Source organism: Balearica regulorum, chromosome 3, assembly GCF_011004875.1.
Source record: "Balearica regulorum gibbericeps isolate bBalReg1 chromosome 3, bBalReg1.pri, whole genome shotgun sequence".
NCBI lineage: Eukaryota > Metazoa > Chordata > Aves > Gruiformes > Gruidae > Balearica > Balearica regulorum.
In genome coordinates, this window is record NC_046186.1 from 107,575,349 (window position 1) to 107,598,816 (window position 23,468).

Consider the following 23,468-nt stretch of genomic DNA (forward strand, 5'->3'; position numbering starts at 1 on the left):
TACTGCCCAACATGCCAAATTGCCGACACGTAAATGGCAATGGAGCACATAAAAAGTTTAGGCTTTGCAACATCATCTATCAGGTACGTAAAATGTTTTAAAGGTATTTCACATTTTTTCCCCACAACGAAAAGATACTATTAAGACCATAACACAGATGGTGCTGTAGAAGAGAGAGCTGGATGGTATTGTACAGTGGCTTACAGAACTAGAGTAATATAGTAAACAAAGAATAGATTTTGAATTGCTGTAAGCACAAATTCCAAATAGATGTTTTCATACATGCCTGTTTCAAGTGGACAAATGGTGCAACTGAGACATAATGCATCTCTTGGCACACAGATAGTTAGATGCCATAACTCCGCTCTGGAAGTCTTCCCTCTCCCGCGCACACACAGACACACACAAAAACCCAAACAAAAAAACCTCAAACACAGCAGCTCTTTCATTAGGCAGTTATGAAGCTGAATAGTCCAATCTGACAGCAGTGTTGTAAATACTGCTGTATGTATTGACATGTATATCACGGACTATGGATACCATAATTGCAACATTAACAGACATCGAGTTTTGCACTTGAAGAATAAAGAATAAGCATTAAATACTGCAATAATACAGCAGTTCTGTCTCTTCCTCCTGCTTTTGTGATGGCCCTGTTTCATCATCCTTTACTAAACAAGCTGACTTTCATGTCCATTTCCTCTTGTGTATAGGGGCGACTGATACCAGTATACGCTGGTTCTCTGGTTCAGCTGCAGTGCTTATCGCCAAGGTTTGAGTAGCCTCAGTGCCTGTCGCAGGGGTTGATCTCCAGGTGGTATTCTTAAATAGTTGTTTAACCCTAAACAAGACCTGAACCACATTCAGGAGAACTAGCAATAGAAGCATGCTGGTCCCAACATCCCAAGGATATTCAACAGTCTCAGGAGCTATTGTAATTAGCCTGGAGAAGAAGGGGAAGGTAAAGGAAGGTGTCGCCCCCACATATTGGCTCTCCAAGGAGAACAAGTAAAAAGTGTGATTATTAACAGCTTCCAACAGATGGCTCCTGAAGTACGGACATGAAACCGCCGCTGTTGCTCCGCTCTGTGCGCCATCCGCCACCGCTGAGTACAGATACCAGATTGGTCCAACGATCAATGATTTTATCATACCATAAGCCAGTGGTACACAATACAGCAGAGCAATAACCTTAATCCAGCACCCAGAAGTGATAAAGCATACATAAAGACTGATAACCAGTATATATGGCAAGTAAGGTGTTACATAACACAACTCTGAGAACAACTCAGGGAACAAATAAAACAATGTTGTGACCAGCAGACCAGCAATGATTAAACTAATTTAGTAACTTCTTATAATAAATTTGTTTTAACACACTCTGGTCAGATCTGTTCTTATCTCAACCCTTCGTGCCCCATGTTTGGTGCCAAGAAGGACTATCGTGGTTTAACACCTGCCAGTAACAAAGCACCACACAGCCACCTGCTCACCCCTCCCCACCCCAGTGGGATGGGGAGGAGAATGGGAAAAAACCAACCTTGTAGATTGAGATTAAGACAGTTTAATAGGGTAACAAAGGAAGATAATAGCAATAACAACAACGTGATGCACAAATACAACCTGCTCACCTGTGGAAAAAAAAAGATCCCCGATGCCCAGTCTGTTTCCGAGCAGCGATCCCACCTCCCGGCTAGCTTCCCAAGTTACATATGGAGCATGATGTTATATATAGTAAGGAATATCCCTTTGGCCAGCCTGGGTCAGTGTCCTGGCTGTGCTCTCCCAGCTTCTGGTGCACCTGGCAGGGCATGGGAAGCTGAAAAGTCCTTGACCTAGCGTAGACACTACCACTACCCAGCAACTACTAAAAACATCAGTGTGTCATCAACATTATTCTCATCCTAAATCCAAAACACAGCAATATAGGGGCTACTAGAAAGAAAATCAACTCTATCCCAGCCAAAACCAGGACACTCATCTTTAATGAGATTAGCCTTTTGTTACAAGCGCTATTTTGTATTGCTTCAAGGCTTGTATCTTGCCCATTGCAGATGGCAATAATAATTTACCTTGGTTAAGAATACGAAGAATCCTATTTAGGATTGTGATGCTAATAGCACAAAGTTTTATGGTATAAATATTTGCCAAATGCAACATATTAAGAAAGATGCAATCTTCCTTATTACAATCCTATTAATTATCATTTATGTGGATTACTATATTACTCCTCTCAATTGAGTAATTTGTTGTTGCTCGGGTAGGAAGGTAAGAGTTGAGAATTTAATTTTCAATATGCTACCGAAATATTCAACATGCAAAATTTAGTCTAAATTTGCTTGAAATGAACTTACAAAAGAACAAAAAAAATAAAACAGCTGTACAAATTAGCATGAAAAATTGCCTAGTTTGCCCAAAACAGACTCACCCAATATACCTCTTCTATATCTGTAATTCAGTCCAGAAACCAAGTTTTTACTGTCTCAATATACACAGCTAAGGCTTTATAACTAAGTTTACTGAAGTAACCAGCAAGTGTAAGATCTTCTACCACGCCTATAATATGCCCTAAAAACTAATAATAAATACATCTACCTACTGATGAAGAACAGAGATTTGTAGGTATTATAAATATTGCTCTGATGAAAATGAAAGCCCTCTTCCATTGTTATGTATAGCTCTATTTTTCAACGTTAATGGAAGCTTGTTTAGAATCAGAAATATAGTACAAATGGTAACCGGCTTCTTTTGGTACCTTCCTCCAACATGTGGTCCGAGTCATTAACTTCTTCACTTACTCATACGGTTGCTTTCACTACTCTTACCATTCCAGTAACACATTCAGCTTCACTGCGAAGAACAACCTTGAGAGATGCCTTACTGGGTCAGATCAGTATCTTCCTGAAAGCAATGGCTATTTGGGGACAGCACCCAGGCCTGCCTTTTTTATGAGGTCCATCCCCCTTGAAATACAACAACTGTTGGACAAAAGGTGTTAGATGGTACCTCTCCGCATGGTCTCAGGACCTGGTGTTCATCGATTTGTCTAATCCCTTTTATGATCCTACTGATACCGTCACAACCACAAACTCCTGTGGCAACAAGTTCCAGGAGTTCACTCCTCATTGTGCGACAAAGTGCTGTATTAAATGCGTGTCCTGTTTGCTTCATCAGTGCCCCTCAGCTGTAGTACTGTAGGGTTTGGCAAGCAGCCATTTTCATTCACCTTATCCACTACCTTTGTGATTTTGTAAACCTTAAACATGATTTCCCCTCAGCTTCTTCCTGCCCAAATTTAAGAGTGACATCCACATAGATGTTTTCATACATGCCTGTTTCAAGTGGACAAATGGTGCAACTGGGATACAATGCATCTCCTGGCACACAGATAGGAGATGCTGTTTAATGCACACCAGGATGCAGTTTGCCCTCTTGGCTGCCAGGGCACACTACCAACTCATATTGAGCCTGATTTTTTTGAAAATATGGCATCCACCGGATCTCCTTTGTCCACACACTTACTGACAATTTTGCAGAACCCTGGCAGGTCAATGTTGCAGGACTCGGCTGGACAGAAGGCGCATTTCCTTCTTCCCAACAGGCTCTGCTTCATGCATGAGCTCACCGACCTTTTTCTTTACTACAGCCTCTACCCCATCCCTAAGGAAGTCGCACCCACTCCTCTGCAGTTCCCAGGATCTTCTGGATGAGAGTCACAGTGGCACAGCAGGCCATCTGTAATAATAGGGTGCACATCCTGGCCAGCAGTTCTCTCACTTCTCACCCAAGTTCCTTCAGAACGCCTTCGGTGAGATCACTGCTCCAGGTGCCTTCACATCTGACTCACCTGCCATCTCTAACGCTTCCTGCACATCATCCTCAGCCTGATCCAACCTGCTGCAAAGAATGCACTCTGTGTGGCAATCTCCCCTGCTTCAGCAGTCAAGTCTGACACACCAAAAACTCGTTGAACATTTCTGCCATAGCCCTATCAACTCGGAGGTTACCTTTTTCATCCAACAAGTACCCCATGAGTTTCCTAAGGTGGCTTTCTGCTTTTGATTTAAAGAACTTGCCACAATCACACTGAGCATCATTTGCAAAGTGCTCTCTAAATTCTCTTTATTTAGCCCTTAACATCATGTTTACACTTAACCTGCCATCATTTACGGGCTTTTCTATTCTCCTCATTTGGAGAAACTTCCCCTTTTTCTTTAAATATTGACCTTTTCTCTGTGATAGCCTCCTGAACTTAACTAAGAAGCCACGCAGAGTTTTTACTGAATGGATAATACAGTGTCACAACAACCACAAGTGATCCAAAGTGTGCTTACTGTACTGTGAAATATTACTAAGAAAGCTACAAGTCCCCTTTCCTCTTCTGACCAACTTGCCCTGTTGTTATAAATCAGCATATCATTTATTCTCAATAGATCTCCAATAAATTCCACTCGTCTTTTAAACTGTCATACAAACTCTTTGCTGATAGCAAAAATTCATGAAAGCAGAAGAAATACATCTTACTATTTAGATAACAATGTGAATTCACAGCACTAGAAACTATAAATCCAAAATTCATACTGAATGAATTTCCTCATTTTCATTTAACAAAGGCAGGCAAAATAAAGTAACATTTGCAAAGCAAGCCAAATTTTCTGTGCAGTGACTTAATGTTGACAAATGTCCCACAGAATTCTAATAACCGCCGCCACCCCCACCCACCCCCACCCCAGTTATTCATGTAAATTAAGACCAGAATAGGCCTAATCTGACATTTTGCACAAAAATTTTAGAATTATCCTACTAGACAAAACATTAGGAACAGGATTTTACTGAACAGAAATCCTCATGTGGAAATGAAAAACACTCTCATTCAATTATTGAGCAAGTCTAATTTCTTCAGAGCACCGTACAAAATGCTAAATCATAGAATAAAATAACAGTTAACAGTTAGCTTACTCAAATTCGTCCTCCTAAAAACCACATACATGTGTGAGCAATCTCATCAATATAAACAAAGTCTTCACGCTCAATGCTGTTCTTGTGCAAAAATATCTCAATTTCTGGCTGAGAGGTTGAATGCACTAAAACTTTTCCTTTACAGTTACCTCAGGTGACATCTATTGTGGAGGAAAACATCTTTCTTTGGACTTACATACTGAGGAACAACACAGTACACAAAATACCTATACAGAAACCTGCCCGGGTGCAGGTTTATCTTCAAATACTCAACAGGTAAAGCTAAACAAAGTAATAATGGAAGCAATTTGGTAAGAAAACATCAAGCATTAAGAAATACTTCAGTAAGCAGTGAACACACTGGCCTGAAAAATGCATTAGGCGAAAGTTCATTTTTCTGGACAATAATGCGATGTGTGCTTGCATTAATATTAAGCATCAACTGAAGTGACAAACTGACAATACCCTTTTGTCCTACATCTGAAAGCAATCAAACAGATCCAACTCCTAGGTGACTGGTAAGTTTGCAGGTGTTAATATCAAAACAGACTAACCTTTAGCCCTTCTACTTCGCTTTCCAACTGTTTAGAGTACTGTTCACTCCTCTCTCGCAATTTCCTGTCTTTGGATGCCTCAGCAGCTGCGGCTTCAGCTTGGACTTCCAGCTACAAAAGTACATACATTTTTAATAGGATTCTTTTTTTCTTTTGGTTTTTTTTTTTTCTTCCCCCAAATCTATTGATGGTTTTCAATACAAGAGATAAATCTTCAGCACTAAACTGGACACTTCAAATTCTTAGAAAACAAAAATCAGTACTGTTTTAAACAACAAAGAGTTAAAGATTTACAGACAACATAAAAAAATTACTTTGTCAGAAAACCTTACTTATAACTACTATTTCATAGATTCTAAACAGTCTTCTCACCACTTACTTCTTTTTTAAGTCTCTCTGTCCTGCGTAACTCTTGCCTTAAACTTTCTACTTTTTGCATCACCACTTCCATTTCTTCCTCCTTATCTCGGAGCTGGCGGGCAAGCTTTTGTTTTTGAGAGTGCAAGTCTGTCAGCCGCTCGTTCATCTCTGAGAACTCCTGCATTGCCAATTTCCGCTGGCTGTGTGCATCTTTCAGCTCTTTGGCTTGGGATTTTAATCTGTCACTAGAGTCTGCCAGTTCCTACAGTTCAAAAAAAGAATTAAGTAATAAACCTAGAAAGCTGCAAGGCCAATTCTGTCTTTGGATGAGCATCTAACACTTTCTCCAGAGTGAAATGAAACTACATATTCATTGCTTTTCATGAATGCATCTACGATACAGATTGTATGCCTCTGTAAATAAGGAAAGAGGCCAGGTTTTACACTACTAAAGTCAGTAAAACTGCATAAACATAAAACAAGTAGGAATTTACTCCATTATTATAGGTTAAACAGAAAGGCTTTCAAGCACTTGCATTAAAACATAAAAATACCTTGTTTTCTTAATTAAAAAATGTCATTAGCTTAGTTTTTCCAAGAACTACTTAAATGAATAAAAAGAATGGTACTTATCTCAACTGCTATATGATTAAAAAAAGGTTTTGCATTCAGTGAATGAAAAACTCTGCTCTATGAAAATTTCTACTTTAGAAGCTTTTGAAAACTGACCTGCAATGGCAAGTATGAGTTCCACACACTGTACCACAATATCAAATATTACAGAAAGTTTCAGGTAACAAAACACTGTGATGATCAACAGCAATATATGATAATTATTCTTTTAAAAGAGCCCACATGAAACAATACTGCTAGTGCTGTGATAACTCTACAGCACACCACCTTCACAGAGCTTGCTGAGTCATGGATCTGTGCTACTACACTATGAATGAGGGACCACAACAGTTTAAATGGTTTAATGATGTTCAGCCAAAATGGAGCAGAACAAAGAAGCAAGGAAAAGCAAGTCTGAGGATGAAGAGCAGGAGGAAGAGTTAATATTTGGCACTGTTGACATCTATACCAATTTGAAAGCATTTTCTAAGGTCGTTAAAAAGAGGTCCTAGTAACTACAAGTTATTTTAGAAGGGAGATGGTCTTTCTTGGACAAACCAGCAGCTTTCAAGGTTTTAAAAGCTTTAAGGGTTAAAAGAAACATTGTTAAATACAGCTGGCACACCAACATTGAGTGTGGCCTCTAAAATACTAGGCCAATATAATCATGATGAGAAACAGGCTAATGTATTTCACACCTGATTACAGGTTGATTTAACCGTGAATAAAAAAAAGAGGCATGAAAGACAGTATATTATAAATAAGAAAACAAGGAATTGGGGAGACAGAGAAGAAATAAACCCCAGTATTCTTTAAATGTAGTTATTTCTAATTACTTTTCAATCTTCATATTTGGGCAACTTTTCACATCTCTATTCTTAACATTTTTTTTCCTGCTACAGTCTCACCCATACTTCAGATTAAATTAGTTGTCTGGAATACTTCTTCTCTACTCTGTCTTCTAACCACTACCATTACCACCTTAATCTGAAGCTATAAAACCTTCTGTGCAGCCACCATGCAATTTGAATCATGGAGTTGTTCGCTACCTGGAAGCAGTCACCTAGGACCACCCAGCAGTCATACATACAATGCGTTAAATAGTGTCCTTGTCTTCAAAAAAGAGATAGAAAGCAAAGCAGGTCACGGTACGCATTTGTTGTCTGCTCATTAATTTTACACTTGAAAGTTATTTCAAGCAAAACGGACAAAAATAAAATAGTCTTTAGGGTTTAGAACAGTTACTGACAAAATGCTTTTACCTTATTAAGATCTTCCCTCTCTTGCTTCAGCGTTCTGACCTGTTTCTCAAAAGCCTTTATTTGTCTGGAAGCATCATCCAACTCCCGCCTTGCAGTGCTGGCCTCCTCAAGTTGCTGTTCTAGCTGACCAGAATCTAGAAAAAGCAGCAGACTTCTAAATATATTAAGAAAAAAAAAAATCATCATTCTAGAATAGCATAGTCTAGCTGCTTGAAGCCCCTTCAGTATTTGATCTGGTTTCCATTCAACCACAAAATAATGCAATTCTTATCTGGTTTAGAACAGGGAGTAGGTTGTTTCAACTCCCTTTATCTGCTTTTAACACAACAGAATAAAAGGTCACAGTTTGCTGCAAAACAACACAAAAAAATGGTAACAACTTGTCTTTTCACATTACTAATCATACACTATACGTAATTCTGTAATGTATGCTTTAACATGACCTATACATTTGACTTTTATGCACTGTGATGCAATATATAATGCATCTTTTATTACACTGTAATTATAAACAGTCTCCCTCCTCCTCCCAAGTTCCCCCAGAAAGAAACAGTAAAAGTAACGGGTCGCTCAAGAGCTGGCAAGCATTCTCCTGTTGATACACTTAAAATTAACTTCAGATGATTTTACTTATTTTGAGTGTGAAAACCACTTGTGTTTATGTGATCTGCTTTATTACTACTATAAATACAGGAAAGCCATTACAGCCAGTTTCTTACCAACTGTCAGTTACACAATGAAAGTACATTTCTAAGCCACAGCTAAATAATGTCATATAAATACGTTCAAATGCTACAACATGAAAAGTTGAAATCTATAAAATATGGCAACTGAAAATTGCTAGCTAGTGGGTGTTTTTTCCCCTCTGAGTCCTTCACTTAAAAACACAAATTCAAAGCAAGATATATATGAAGGCAGGTTAATTCCAAGTTCTACTAAATCACTGGACATTTTGCCTTTGATTTCAGTTGTGGCAGGTCTTCAGACCATACATATTTACCCACAGAACAGGAACCCATCTATACTCTTAACAAGAGCCTTTTACTACATTTTTATAAATGCCATCCTATCAGACAGGCTCTTGGCGAAATCAAACGTAAAACCACACACATTTCTAAGAGCTGCAATTTCTGAAACACAAGAATTTTATAAGCAAATTAATACCATTGCCTTATACCCAGACAAATATTCACTATTGGTTTAATTCATTGAGTTTTGTTTAAAAATTTAAAAGAATGCACTTAAACAAGAGATGTAGCTCAAAGCCAGAAATTATTAACTGCCTCTCTTATGTAGTCTACTCTGAAGTCACCAGCAAAAAGAAAGTTTATATATGGCTCTGCTGAGCCAAGATAAATCTCTCTTCCGTGCATGAACTACTTTGTTCCACAGCTCTGTTTTCTTCTTCCATCGCTGCCCTTTACATATTTGGCAATATTAAAGATTCCTCAAAGTTTTCTCCTATGTAACTTAGCGAACAAAAATTATAACTTTGACCTCAAAAATTGAAAGCATATGCTAGCTTGTCATTTCCTGGAAAACCAGATAGACGAGAAAAATGTATTTTTCTAAGGTCCCCCTGGTGACACTCCTGAATTTGACATGATTTCATGTTCATTTTTTATTACCCTTTTTAAGCAGGTGTTTACTCTTACAGCTCCAAAAGAGGCAGTAAAACAGGTTAAAGAATATAGCCAAAAGCTAGTTGTGACATATGTGTAGTCAATGGTAATTTTCCATCTAATCACCCTAGTTATTGCTAACATTTTAGCTAATATATGCAAACACTCAGCATAGGATGTTACTACGTTACGTTTAATTGCCCAAGAGATGAGCCCAAAGCATTAAGTTCAGCTCTGCACCTGAACTGAACCTTCTTGAGGTTCATCAGATCTAGATTTGGAAATTTACATATTTTAAAGGCTACCCATAAAACCTGGAACTCTCTCCCCTAAATTTGGAAGCATTCAGACATGACCACCACTTGTTTTGTGCCTGTATTCTGTCATTAATTTAGTTTTAAAAATCCCTACACCCCACACCCCATAAAATAAAGAAAAATACAACTCTCTTTTCCCAATTTTATCAAATTAGCTTGTATTAGTTACAACTCCAGGCACAAATGAGTGTCTTCTAACTAATGGCTGTATTGACTGGACCAGACGAGGCATTCAAATATATACTGGGAAAGTTATGTGGTGACTGGGGATGGATTAGACAACTCTACATCTTCCTCATTTGATCACATTATTCACTTCCAACATGAAAAAACAAAAGCACATATTGTATCTAGGAATAATATACAAATATATACGTGGCATGAAGCAGAAAATTCTTAATGGATACTTAAGGGAAAACCTTCTCAATATTAACAGCCTCACCAGACATTGACTGCTTTTAAATGTGAAAAGGGGTATCAGTTGTGTTGGGGAATGTTCCCACATCTTTTTTTTTTCATTACCAAAGGAAGAGAGTAATACCTTCAGCAATGAACTAAAATCTAAGTTGCAGCTTAATAGTCAAGAATAAAATAGAATTTAAAGCTGATCCTGATGCTTTTCTATGAAGGGTTGGTCCCATTCAAAAGCTGTTCTTGTAGATGTTGCTTTTCAGTGGTCCTAAAGAGCCAAAACCAGAGCTGAGCGTTGCTGCAGTTTCTGATCGTGCTTTTTCCCCCATTACAGCAACAAGTGGAGGGACATTTTGGCTGGAGAGAAACTTTACAAAAACCTTTGTCCTGACACAGGGCCAACATGGCATCACTCAAACCAGAGCGATCCTCCCTGAGCTAGTTAAGCCATGTTCACATCCAAAAATAATGCTTATGGCACAATACAAAACTGCTGCATCATGCTGAGCAGCTGTCTAACTGTATAACAGACCTTTTTCAGACTACACAAGTTTAACAGTATATAATCTATGTGCTGCAGTATGCAGTTCATACACAGCGTGCTTCTGCCTCATAACGTAGCAGCAGAATCTAAAGACACCAACTAAAAACGTCTGGAAGTGAAGTTCAAGTTGTTCTTGCTGTGGGTGTCGCCGCTGGCATTCCTGACACTTTCAGGAACTGAATGAAGTCTTTTCACAAATACAAACCAGAATAAATCTTTCTTGTTGGTTCCTCCAACTTTTCTCGCTGGGTTTCTTCCCTTGCCACAGGTAAGATATGGACATATTATAATAGAGATCCATCTACCATTACTTGTGTCTGATTTTCCTCTCACATAAAATGCGGACATTTTCCTATTTGGATTGACAAGAGGAATCAGATTTGTCCTCCCTGTTTCTATGGGTCTAGTCCTGATACCTAACGGTCTCTATCTATCTTGGTGATGTTCTTAAATAAAAACCATCTTGCTGTACTTCCTTTCTTTCTCTTTGAAGATGTCTCTGCTCTCAAGATCCTATTTTGAAGAAACTCTTATGGGGCAGGATAGCAGAAGTCCTATGCTATGAATCACTACAAAAGAAAATGCCCTTTAACTTAATTCAGAGCATCAAATCAAGAATACTGAAAATTAGTATTAGTAGCTAGCCTTTAAAGTAGGCTAAAAAGATATTAGGTAAACAGACAGCAAATTGGTTCACTAACAACTCTAATTCAACATGGCGGTGCAACAGAAGCTTTCCCTCTGGAAGTTCTTAAAACATGAATTGCCAGAATCTGGAAGAGGAAGGCTGGAAAAAAGATTGATTTGGATATATTGAATTTCTTTGAATCTTTCCATAAATGTCTCCAGTAGCCTCCGTAAAGACATAGGATACTGGGATAAGTAGATCTTTGCTTTGCGACTAGTTTGGGAGTTTTAAAGAAAGGCAGTATGACATTATAATTAAAGAAATTCAGCTCTTTATCTGCACAGATTTCAAAACCACTTTTCAAACTTAAAAGTACTGAGATACTTGATAGTCAAATTTTTAGTTATTGTAAAATCTTCATGAGCTCTCAGAAGCAAAGGAATTAAATGGAAAGGAAATAAATGTTCGGTTTTGTAAGAAATGATAGCTCATTGACAGCAGAGCTGCAAGGTGGTTCTTCCCCCCTCATCTCCCTTTCCTCACATGCGCCTATTGCCCAGCTTGTGCTGATTTATAAGATCATGAATTGATTAAATTCTCTATCTAGATATAGTTCTTTCCTTGTTTGAGTGAATTAAACTCAAGAGAGTGCCCAGGGCAGGCAGAGAGAGAGGAGAGGGCACACAGCTGTGAGCAGGACCCATTTGGGTGGCAGAGTTCTGTTTGGTCAGTTCTGCTGCTCATGGAACTGCAGCATAGCCCATAGCATCCTCTCTCACAGAAAACACCCCTTCACTACTCCCTGCCACTTGAAAAACTCAGTATCGCTCTAATTTCATGCACACAGCCCACCTCCCAGATAACCCACACTTTTCTAGAAGTACTGTCCCAACAAAATACTCAGAAAACCACATCTCCAGTTTGAACTAGCTTTTACTCCACATGCAGTTACAATGCACTAAGCAACTGCACACTATAAACCTCTGTGGTTTCAAAGAAAACATAATCAAAATTGTGATGACATGTCACAAATCTGGCCCCTCCAAGGAAAATTCAACAGAAAATGGGATAATGAAAAACATCAATTGATGCTTAAATCATAACACTTCACCTTCCATCAAATATTTTAATACTATTAAAACTGCTAGGCTAAAGCCTTCACCCCTCACGTTTACCCACGTAAGCAAGAAACAGCACCTTCCTTCCTTCCAGTTTACTGCCTATGTACCTGCATGCCCGAGTGCGGAGATGTACAAAGCAAGGAATGCTAAGATATTCTACAGTAACTACGACTTCTGCAAGGACTGCAGTGACTTTTGATACTGCCATAAACAACCAAACAAGTGCTCCACCTGCTCTTGCAGTACACATTGCAGGAGGAAAGAAAAAAAGAATAGTAGTACTAAGGAAACTGGTCATGGTTTCAGATTCTCAGGTAGAACCTCATTCACATCCATGTCAATTAGCAACACCACAATTTAAAACTAATGGAACTTTACCACTAAGAAGAGCAGAAGTCATTGAAATCTTCCTTCTCTCTTGCAACTGGAATTACTGAAGAACTGAATATTGAGTTGAATTTGTAGAAAATACTGAGCTACCAATGAAAAGCAAAGGATAAAATGAGAAGTAAAAATAGACTGGAAGACTTTTAGAAAGCAAAGTAAAACTAACATTATATGAGGGAAAAAAAAAATCTTGTCAAAATATTGTTTCTTGTTACAGTTTTCACATTTTTAAAACATACCTGTTACCTGTTTCTTCAACTTTTCAATTTCTTCTTTCAAACTTTTAATTTCTAAATCCTTGCTTGCTGTTATTGGGCCATCTACCGTTGAATACTGCAGAGCCTGGACTGTCTGGGTGGATTCTAGAAAAGGATGGAAGAGAGAGGGACAAATTACACACCTGACACCTGAGGAAGTCAAAAAGATATCACTGGTAAATTAAGACATGCCAAAATGCCCCTCCACTGAGGATTCTACAATTTATAAATTTCCAACTACTAAGTGCCCATTTTTCAGTAATTGTCAGCTGGACAAACTAAGTTCTTAGAAGTTTTAAGAATTAAATCTTTATGCCATAGTAACCAAGGCACAGTGTGAACAAAGTTAGCATGTTATAGAAGTTGCATACATAGGATATTTCAAGCATAAAGAATAAAGGAAGTTTAATTTGTCAACGGAAATAATGAAGAGAATTCTTTCTGCTAGACAGCATTCCAGGAGGTGTATTTTTTTTTCCACAGTATAAACCATGCCTTACAAAGCTGCAAGCTAATCTATTTCAAAAAAGTGATTGAATGATTTTATATTTCTTTAATGACTATACCTTGCAGTTTTCTACTAAGTTCAAGCTTTTCCTGTTCTAGACGTCTTATTCTCCTCTCATAAGCTTCTGTTGCTAAACTATCCTCCAAAGTTCTTTGAATGCTGGCATCAAGATCCATGGAGGGTGGTCCAGCTGTCAGTCTTAGACAGCTGCGGTCTGAAAGCACACTGGGGGGAAAAAATTAAACAGCATTGGATTTTATAACAGGTTGCGTTTAACGTAATTTAAAAAAAATCAACCAATAAATAGTTGTTTAAATTGTTAATTACTATGTAATTTATTATACAGTCAAATAATACCTTGTTAGCACATGCTCATTAAAAATTGAAATAATTTTTACCTAGGATGACTGATCTCCTCAATGCATTTTTTTATTACATAAAAGTGAATGAACTCCCGATTAAAAATGATCATTATGGACAGTCTATGTTAGCCAGAAAGCAAAAAACAACAATCTCAACAGTAAGATTACAATACCAGTTTATTTCAAGATAATTAATCAAGTTTCCCAAATACTTTAAAGAATCACAACAAATGGTGGGAAATTATCACATGACAACTAGGGCACGTACATATCAGAAATGTTGCAGCCCTTAAACTGTGAGTACTCACATACACATACTACTACTAATGCAAATAATCCTTTTGAAGTCTACAGGACAGGTCACACACCTTAATGCTTAACCAGCATTAAGCACATGTGTTTGCAGAAACATAGGCCTGGTTTTTCAATGGTTGCAAACATTTTCTATTTATTTATTTTCATAAATGATCAAGGAGAATATATGCACTTGTTACTGTTTAATTTAGCAGTAAAGTTGAACCTGACAGATACTACATTAATACTAAACATCAATAGAAGGGTTTTTTTTTTAAATTTCCATTCAGACTTAGAAGAGTGTCAAAGGACTAGAAATAAAACTGGTTTTAAAGTCTAATAAGCTAAGTTCTCTCTGGATCCACACATCTGGTCTTAACTGTCATATGCATTTGACTTCATACATTGTCTGAAAACCACCTTTCTCAACAAAAATCCTCTGAACACAGGTGCTGACTTTCAAATACACGTAAATTTTACCTGCAGAAAGCTCATTCTTTTGGACAGACGGCATTTTAGATTATGGCCTAGTAATTTCCTCAATAAACCACATTCTTTGGTATCTGTTTGCAGTTGGTTTCACAGACAGAAACTTAAGACATGTTGTAATTATCCTCCAGATAATTTTGGAACTCTTGACTTACCAGCTACTTGTATATGTGAAACCCACAAATGGTAAATGATGGCCAGAAAATGCAGTGTGTGATGGTGGAGGCATTGTTTCCTAGAAAAATAACAGGACAGTTGAGTAAGTAATATCCTACCAAACTTAAAAGAAAAAGATTTTTGAGTTTAACCATATGTGAAATGTTAGTGATAATATCATATTAACTATATTCACAGTCATCCTTATCCACAGCCCAAATATGAAATGGCATCATCTAAATCTATTCATAATAGCATGCAATACACAAAAATACAGCATGCTGGCATAAAAATGTTTTTCTAATTAAATAGGCTATCGTTAGAGGAAAGCAGAATATTACACATATCAAAAGCCAATTTATTCCTTCTTTTTTCCAAGAAGCTCTTAGCACAAAGAGTATCACCTTTTGTTCCCTCCTATACTCCTATCTGCTATTTAGTCAGCAGGGCTTACTGCCTGTAGATTTACCAACCCCACTTCTGAGTGGGCCATCTCTATTTGGAGAGAACAATAGTCACACATTTACTAGAAAGAAGTAATACAACAGGGTTTTCTAATCCCCTTAGTGCTTTCACCATTTTTTCCCTTCATTGCTCCTTTTTCCTGCCAGACAAAGAACTACAAACCAAGACAAATCTTTGAGATTCTCCTCAGGCTAAAATAACCCGATTGCTATATAACTTGAACCATTACAAGTTCTAACATTCTTAGATACTCTGTTAAAAGTTTCCTGTTTAACCCCAAGATGCAAGGTGTATGTTGCTACACTACGTACGGCCATAACAGTCATGAAAAGAAACTCCCTAAGAAGATTATCACACTGAAAGTGCTAGAAGTTTCTAAATTTTAAGGAAAGGTAACATAATGATATTTTTTCAAACAAAAAAAAAAGAAAAAGAAGAAATGAACGAGTTGTACATTTTTACACGTAAAACTCAGCAGGTTAGAACAAGCCTGTATTCAAAAGAAATCCAAAATCACCTTTTCAGTGGTGGTATCAGCTATATTGCATCACAACCTTGACCTTTTAGCAGACAAATCTTCACATTGAAAAAAGAGTTCCCAGAATAAAAAGCAACACCAATGACACGGCCAGATTGTGCAAGTACATCAAGTCTACATTGTTGGGCATAAGGACAAGACCAAATTCCAAAGCCTTAACTTTTCACTAATAAATAATAAAAATATCAATTATTACACACTATGGTTAGGAAAAGTAAAGAATTTTATTTTCATAAATATTTTATTTTCATATTTTGTAGATTTGAGTTTCAAAACCATTTTAATGAATAACTTTAAACCAAATGCATAATTGTACAATTTTAACAGCCCATATGACAGTTTTCAGTGACCACACAGGTAACAATGTTGGTTCTAAAATACCGTATCTGTTGATAACAATGTAAAGTTCTGTACAAGACTTTGTTTCTTTGCTGATTCTTTGTCAGAGATCAAAATACTTATTTCCTGTTACTTGTGTGAATTCAACTGTATTATCATACTAACAAAATCATAACTGAATCTATGTCTGTCGTGCCTATCAGTAAGGCTACTAACCCAAACAGCTAAAAGCTAAAAACCTGCAGAATTTAAGCTGCCTAAAAACACTGTTTTGCCCTTTGTGTTTCTGTGTACTTTTAACATACTGTTTGAGTTTCACTATTACATATATAATTTTTCGATGGGACCACAGTCTCATTCCAAGTTCAGGCAGAACAATAACAATCATGGCTTTTCAACATTGCCTTTTATCTTCAGCACTGGGCATTCCTCATTTGTTGTATGCCATTCAAACCTTGCAAAGAATTTTAAGGAAAAAACCAAAACAAGTCTCATGGGCTTGTCTGTGGTATTGACTTCTGTGACAGTAATGCAAGTATGTGAACTTTCCTCACAAGATGTGCATGAAATATGGCAGGGAAGACACCTCCAAGTTTTATGTAAGAATTTGAGGGGAAGTAATATTAAATACAATGTCCACTAGTTGAAGCAAAAAATGTAAAATATCCTCAATCATGCAATGCCTCAGCCTACAGGGGTTTTTTCAGAGGTGCTAGGCACAGAAAGAAATGGTAAAAATATAACCTTATATTAAACAAAACAAAAAACTATATTCACGTCTCAAATGAGAAAACTGAAAAGGAAGCTCCAGAAACTACCGTTCATCTCAACAGTTCAATGGCATTGCTTTTCACCCCCAAAAGTCTAAAAGCGCATTAAGATTTGGACTCGGCTTTCACGTCTGAGTCCAGTAACTGCTCACAGAAACACTCCTCCTTCACCTGCAGTTCCCTGCTTCTTTACAATGAGAAAACATTCACATTGCAGAAGCATCATTTGAGTGCCTCGGCTGGGAGATCAGGCTCTAAAAAGGAAGACCCCTGGACTGGCCAACATTAGAATGTGTGAATAACCTCCAAAAGGTATTTCAGCTTCACAAAGACTCGCTACACACAGCATCCACTCCTGCCACCCAACCCTGACAGCTGTTCCTGGACAAAATAATGTGTAAACAGGTATCTGAAGACTGTATTAAAAAGTTTTAAGATAAAAATACTTTAATTGTGAAGGGAGATGGGCAATACCAGATGCAAGTGAGGAAAAATGGAGGAAAAAATGAAAAAAAAAAAAAAAAAAAAAAAAAAGAAAGTTGGCCTAAGCAGCTAGACTGATTTGCTTAATTTGCCTATATCAAAGGACTCTGAGACCTTTCACACCGCATATGTCTACCACTGAAATTAATCCAAAGTGTTTTCCATGTTTTATCGTGCAGTTGGAGGAAAGGGAATGCAAATAATGATCATTCTGCCCACATCAATTCATACTGCCTATCACTTATCTGCAGGTCCAGGAAACTCAGTGGAAGTGAGATGCACATGCAGGGCAGTTCAGAAAACAAAAGCAAAAATGGTGAAAAAGCTTCACCTCACATGTAAACAGCAAGTTTCTGCATCTTTCAACAAACACAAAAAAAAAAAAGAAAAAAAGTATTTCCAAGGAGACAACGCAAGGCATTCCTCTGATGCTAAGACCTCTATCATCTCTCAAAGTTCCTGTTCAAAAGCACTAAGGTTGTTAAAAAATCAACAGTTGCAAAGCATTTTAAGCAAAGGCAAAAATAATTTCTCACTAAGACTGTTCCTGAAGAAATGGCGGTAACATTTCTCCTGAACTTCCCAAAACTCCACTCAAGTCAGAAAACAGTCTGGAAAAATTTTAGTGGGAATAAACTGAATGGAATCTGACAGAGGTACGAGCAATTAGAGTACAGCGCTACAATAAAATGCATTATGCAAACTTAGCACAAGTCTCAGCAATGCCCTGCTAGAAATACTGTGTCTTGCAGACTACCTACATGTAAATATAGTATTCTTTATAGACATAGGCATTAAGAACTTGTCACTGCAAATAACAGATGTATGTGTCAAATAGGTGTAAAGTTACAATGAATTTACGAAATTGATCCGCAGTTATCCTTGTTGAAGGAACAGCCTCCGAACTATGAAAGTATTTCCCCACAGTTCTTCAAAGCAGCACTTTGATGTTTATGCAGAACACAGTGAACACGCTGCCATTTACACATATTTTGTTGTAACGTATACTACAAAAGCTGATTTGTCAAAATGTTAATTCTATACTTACAGAATTTTTTAAGCAATCGTCGTCCACGTCAAAGTTTGATGTATCAGTGGGGCTGCTGACTTCTGGGATGTAAGGTGCCTCACAGTTTCTAATGTTGTCCCAATCAATCCCAGCAAAAAATGGATGGTTCTTGAAGTCTTCTATCCCATTTTGTCCAAGTCGATGCTCTCTGCTACAGATGAGCCTTCGGATGAGGTCCTTTGCACTTTCAGAGACATCTGTCACTTGAGCAGGAAACTGAAACCTCTCCTTAAAGATTAAAAGTAAGAGAAAATAATTTATTACCAAGAAAAAGCTGGAAAAAATACCCTTCTTAATGATAATTATTGTCTAGAAAAAGAAGTGTGCAAATACTCCACTTCTTAAATACATGTAGTAAGGTTTCTAGAAAAAAGACTTCCCCAAAGGATAGAAACTATTGAAGTTTTTTGTCTCCTAATTTTTCTTCTTTATTTAAATTTCTCTTACACTGTTGAATTCTACAGCTACCTCCATGTGGAAGAACATTTAAGAATCTTCCACATAAGCCAACCAATGGATCTTGCCAGAAAAAAGTAATGCAAAAGGAGTGATGTAACATAGCCAAGATTTACTCCATAGAGTGAACTAACAGCCATGTTTCCAAATCCAAATTTTTAGTTTTGAACTGCTTTATCCTAAAGCAAAGCCATCTGCAATCCACAACCACAAGCTTACTATATGGAAACATATTTTTTCTACATTTATGAATGTTAACGTAATTAGTACATAAACACTCATTTTTAAATAAGCTTCCAAGTTACCCTATTACTTATTAAAAATTAGCTTAGAGAGAGACAGAAAGAGAAAGTGCACTAACTTTGTGGTTCATTATTTTCCCATAGGTCTCCACCAAGGACTCAGCATAAAAGGGCGTTTCTCCATAAAGCATTTCATACATGCAAACGCCTAGGGACCACCAGTCACACTCGGGCCCATACTTCCCTTTTCCATCTTCCATGGCCTGCAAGATTTCTGGAGAGATGTAGTCCGGTGTTCCAACTGCCACTGAAGATTGGACCTGTAAAAGTTACATTTCCAGGACTAAAATCAACTTCCATCATTACAGACACTGCTGTTTGTGCCACCATGCATGTATATATAAATTTAGCCTAGTGTTCTGGTTATGACAATAACAACTATACACAATAAAAAGGCTTTTGAATTCATAAAGAAATACGTAAGCATCTGAGGCTCTACATTAACAGACATCCCAATAACATACTTTTGCTCAACTCTTACAAATATTTAATAACAGAGAAAGAATAAAACTGCCAATTCTTGGGCTCAGAGTTGTTACTAAGTAGTTTTAGATTAAGTGATCAGATATATTAACTCAAATACTTTGTAACACTCTGGAACATGATTAACACACTAGCATTACATTCTAATCACACCTACTATATACTGTGCAAGTTTAGATATACTACTAAAATATGATGATATGCTAATTGCATCTCATCCTGCTTATATTAAAGCTTACATTTTCAATAAAGATTAGAGCTCAGAGCTCAAAACTGAGATTCATAGTTCATTGACAAATACCTACTCAGTGTTGATGGTGCAGCTTCTCTTTATTTATTCATGACTTGACTATATGCATCTAGAAAGCTTTTAATATACAGTAAATCCAAGCAAAGTGCAGTCGAGGTTAGTTACATATCAATATCATTACAGTTCCATTTTGTTTGACATAAGGCACCTTTTCCCTTTATTAGCACACATTTTTAGCAGCTAGCAAAGGACTGAAGAAAAGGTGTTTAGGAATATATCATTCTAATTTACCGTTCCATCTTCCATCAGTTTCAGACAAGAACCAAAATCTGCTAATCGAATATGTCCATTCATATCCATCAAAATGTTGTCTGGTTTAATATCCCTGCAAATAAAACACATTTCAGAATTAGTACAAAAATGTATTGCATAACATATAGTCCAAGCATTAACTCTGCAACACCCTTAGCATTCAAACCCAGCACCAGATGAGTAGACAGAACACAATCACTCATCATATGATGAAATTTGCACCAGGGACATTTCATGACAGGGGCTGTGGATCAAATCACATAATGTCTGTTAATTTTAGCAAGAATTGTGTGGTCAATTTCTTTGTCTCTGTTTTACAGATACCTATGTATACTGAAAACATACATATGCCCCCAGTATGCAGCTGACTAGGATGAAAGCATATATGCTAAGTTACCAGAGGGGCATTTATTGTTCAACTTGCAAACTAGTTTCAAGTGTTGAAATTCCTTTTCATTAAAGTATAGTTATTAGAAATATCCATTAAACTACATTTTTAAAATACGTGACATTACATTCTTACTCTAACCTTATCTATTATATTCAAAAGGTAAATCATAACTGTATGAATAAAGTACCATGAATACTTTCTCAGTGAAGAGTCATTTACAAGACATAATCAAATCCCCTAAAAGAAACAAAAAAAAGTGGAGCCTGACTTTCCCTCATTCCCCTAACAACTTATAAATGAATGTCATCAATTGCTTTGTAGAGAAATTTCAAAATATTCACAAGCTAAGATATTCACATTGCACATGAGAACAAGGTTTTGTTGGGGTTTTTGTTTGTTTGAATAAAAACTGAGTTATAAATGATGTTTACTGAGAATTTATAATGACCAAAAAATTAGAACCACACCTTGAACATTACAGAAGCAATGGCACGAAGGTGTCACGCTGTTATACACTCAGTGACAATTAATATGGTAACAGTAAGTTGAAGAAAAGTACTTTCTGAATTTGTGTTACCCAAAGACAAGCAGGCAGTGACCCTTGCTGAAAACAAATTGTAGCCACCTTCCAAACATGCAGAAGCCTTTACAAAGTAAAAAGCAAACACTACTTAAGAAATCACACTTTTGCATCTTGCAAATGAGCACAAAGACAATTCTTTACAAAGTAAATCATAAAAATTAACTGAGTTCATTCTCTAAGTAACATTCTTCCACTTGATTTTTGCTGACATTGAATATGCCAAAGAATTGCAACCTCCAGCTTGAGATAGTTTTATTTATTTTACATTCACCCACCAAAAACATTCCTTAAACATGTTCCTAAACAAAAACAAACACACGCTATTGAGACCTCTGGAATTATAACTTCAGTTTAAAACACTTTGTAAAAACATGCACCTAAAAATCAAGTTCCTCTTAGAAGCTGGACTTAGTTCAAGCTAAACAAAAACATGAGTCACCCTTGAGGCTCCATTTATCCATGTTCTATCTTTTAATATATTCCCAAGAGAAATAATAATAATCATCATCATCACACCAACCTCCCCCATTCGATCTCACAAACCAGCAGAAAACATGAAAAAATCTCACTCTGGTGTCACCACTGTGCAAAAACAAACCTACAAACAACATTAAAAGCACTCAGAGGAACAAGTATTTCTTGCAAAGAGAAGTTCATAAGGCTCATAAGAACAATTTTTACAGTTAAGGAAAAAAAAAAAGAGACCAACTTAATGCATACAAATTCTTTTTGGCTCTTGTAACAGAAGGTATGGGTTATGAACAACTGTTCCGAATTCAAGTGAGCTATGTTAATAAAAGACAGTTTGAAAGACAAGAATTGCTGGCACCTGCAGAGCAGAGTAGGTTATAAGCAAAGGGAAAGTTAAGAAAATTATGAGCCCCAGAGGGGAACAAGGAAGGGGAGTAATTATTGCCAGTGTAACTGAAGAGTTTGAAGGTGGTTATTATGGGGAAAAATAATATGTCATAAAACCCACATCTCTACTGAGCCTGCAGTTGTTAGATTCCATTAGAATTATGAGTTTTGTTGCAGGTTTTTGTTTTGAACAACATTTGGTGACTCTCCTTTAGTGATCAGAACTGATTCTTCTCCTGTTCTACACAGAGCATGGTCTTCCACCTTCACACCCACTCCACATTCCCTGGCTTATGCCAGTTTCTGCGCTGTATGAACTTGTTCCCTCTTCCCACGCTTCCATCTAGGCTGCACTTTTATTCCTATCACCCCTGCCTTCTAGACACACCTCAAAAGTTGAGATGTCCAATCCTCCACAGTCTATCAACCCCAAATCTCCTCCCCTTTTATTTCCTTCTCTCACTCTCAGCTTCTTCGCTCCTAAGTCCTACTCATCCTACATGTACACATTCAACTAATGGATTTTTTTATCTCCCATCTCAGATCTCAGCAGTCAGCATTTCCCCATAGTCACTTCCCAGATTCCTTTCCCATTCCCACTGGCTTCCTATTCCTCTAGTCCTTACTATCCCCTTTCCTCATGTCCAATTCTTCCCTGTTGCACAGGAATCTTCTTTGGGACTAAAAGGAAGAACACTACTAACAACAAAGAGCCTCCACGCTGTCTCTAGTGTCTACCAACATCTCACAAAATTGCAGGGCAAGTCCCTTCATTTTTACAGTTCTGAAACAGTGCAAACCTCCAGCAGAAAAAAATTAAAAAGCATTTGGGGACCAAACTCTGCATATGACTGATTGAAACTCATAACAACTGGCATATTAGGGGGGGGTAATTATAACCCACAAATATCTAGGTGGAGGTCAGAAGAATGAAAATATGTCCATGACTCAAGGAAGATTCTCTCCTTGATTTCAATGGTGCCTCCATATCCCAGAGCAGAAGAATTTCTCACAGGGCTTGTAAGAATTATTTTATTCATTTAAAATCTATATAGGAAAAGCAATGCATGTTTCTTGATGAAAGAAGTGACACTTATTGCTTCAGGCAGATCCTAAGGAAAGAAAATTCCAGACCAAGTAGCTAAAATCTGGCAAAAGTAATGAGCAAATTATAAAAAGTTACATGGTTTAGTGAATAGATCACTGGGCTGAATCTCTGTAGATAAGAGTTACTGGGTGATTGCAGGCAAACCATTTCAACATCACTCAACGATAACACTGGTGCTCAGTCAAGCAACTAATATCATCTGGCTAGAAGGCTATGGA

At 37.3% G+C, this 23,468-nt stretch overlaps 1 protein-coding gene across 9 annotated transcripts in view; it reads right to left on the reverse strand.

The window, feature by feature from the left end:
- CDC42BPA (CDC42 binding protein kinase alpha) overlaps window positions 1-23,468 on the reverse strand; it is a 190,481-nt gene that overhangs the window by 65,011 nt on the left and 102,002 nt on the right. For 5 of the 9 annotated variants that reach the window (XM_075749395.1, XM_075749393.1, XM_075749394.1 and 2 more), the window contains 9 exons: window positions 20,290-20,383; window positions 19,325-19,525; window positions 18,487-18,735; window positions 14,843-14,922; window positions 13,601-13,767; window positions 13,017-13,139; window positions 7,748-7,881; window positions 5,893-6,135; window positions 5,514-5,624 (listed from right to left, as the gene is read on the reverse strand). In XM_075749395.1, the coding sequence (XP_075605510.1) occupies window positions 5,514-5,624; window positions 5,893-6,135; window positions 7,748-7,881; window positions 13,017-13,139; window positions 13,601-13,767; window positions 14,843-14,922; window positions 18,487-18,735; window positions 19,325-19,525; window positions 20,290-20,383 (1,402 nt within the window). The remainder of the gene's footprint in view (window positions 1-5,513; window positions 5,625-5,892; window positions 6,136-7,747; window positions 7,882-13,016; window positions 13,140-13,600; window positions 13,768-14,842; window positions 14,923-18,486; window positions 18,736-19,324; window positions 19,526-20,289; window positions 20,384-23,468) is intronic. The other 4 variants (XM_075749396.1, XM_075749403.1, XM_075749402.1 and 1 more) reach the window with 2 other exon arrangements.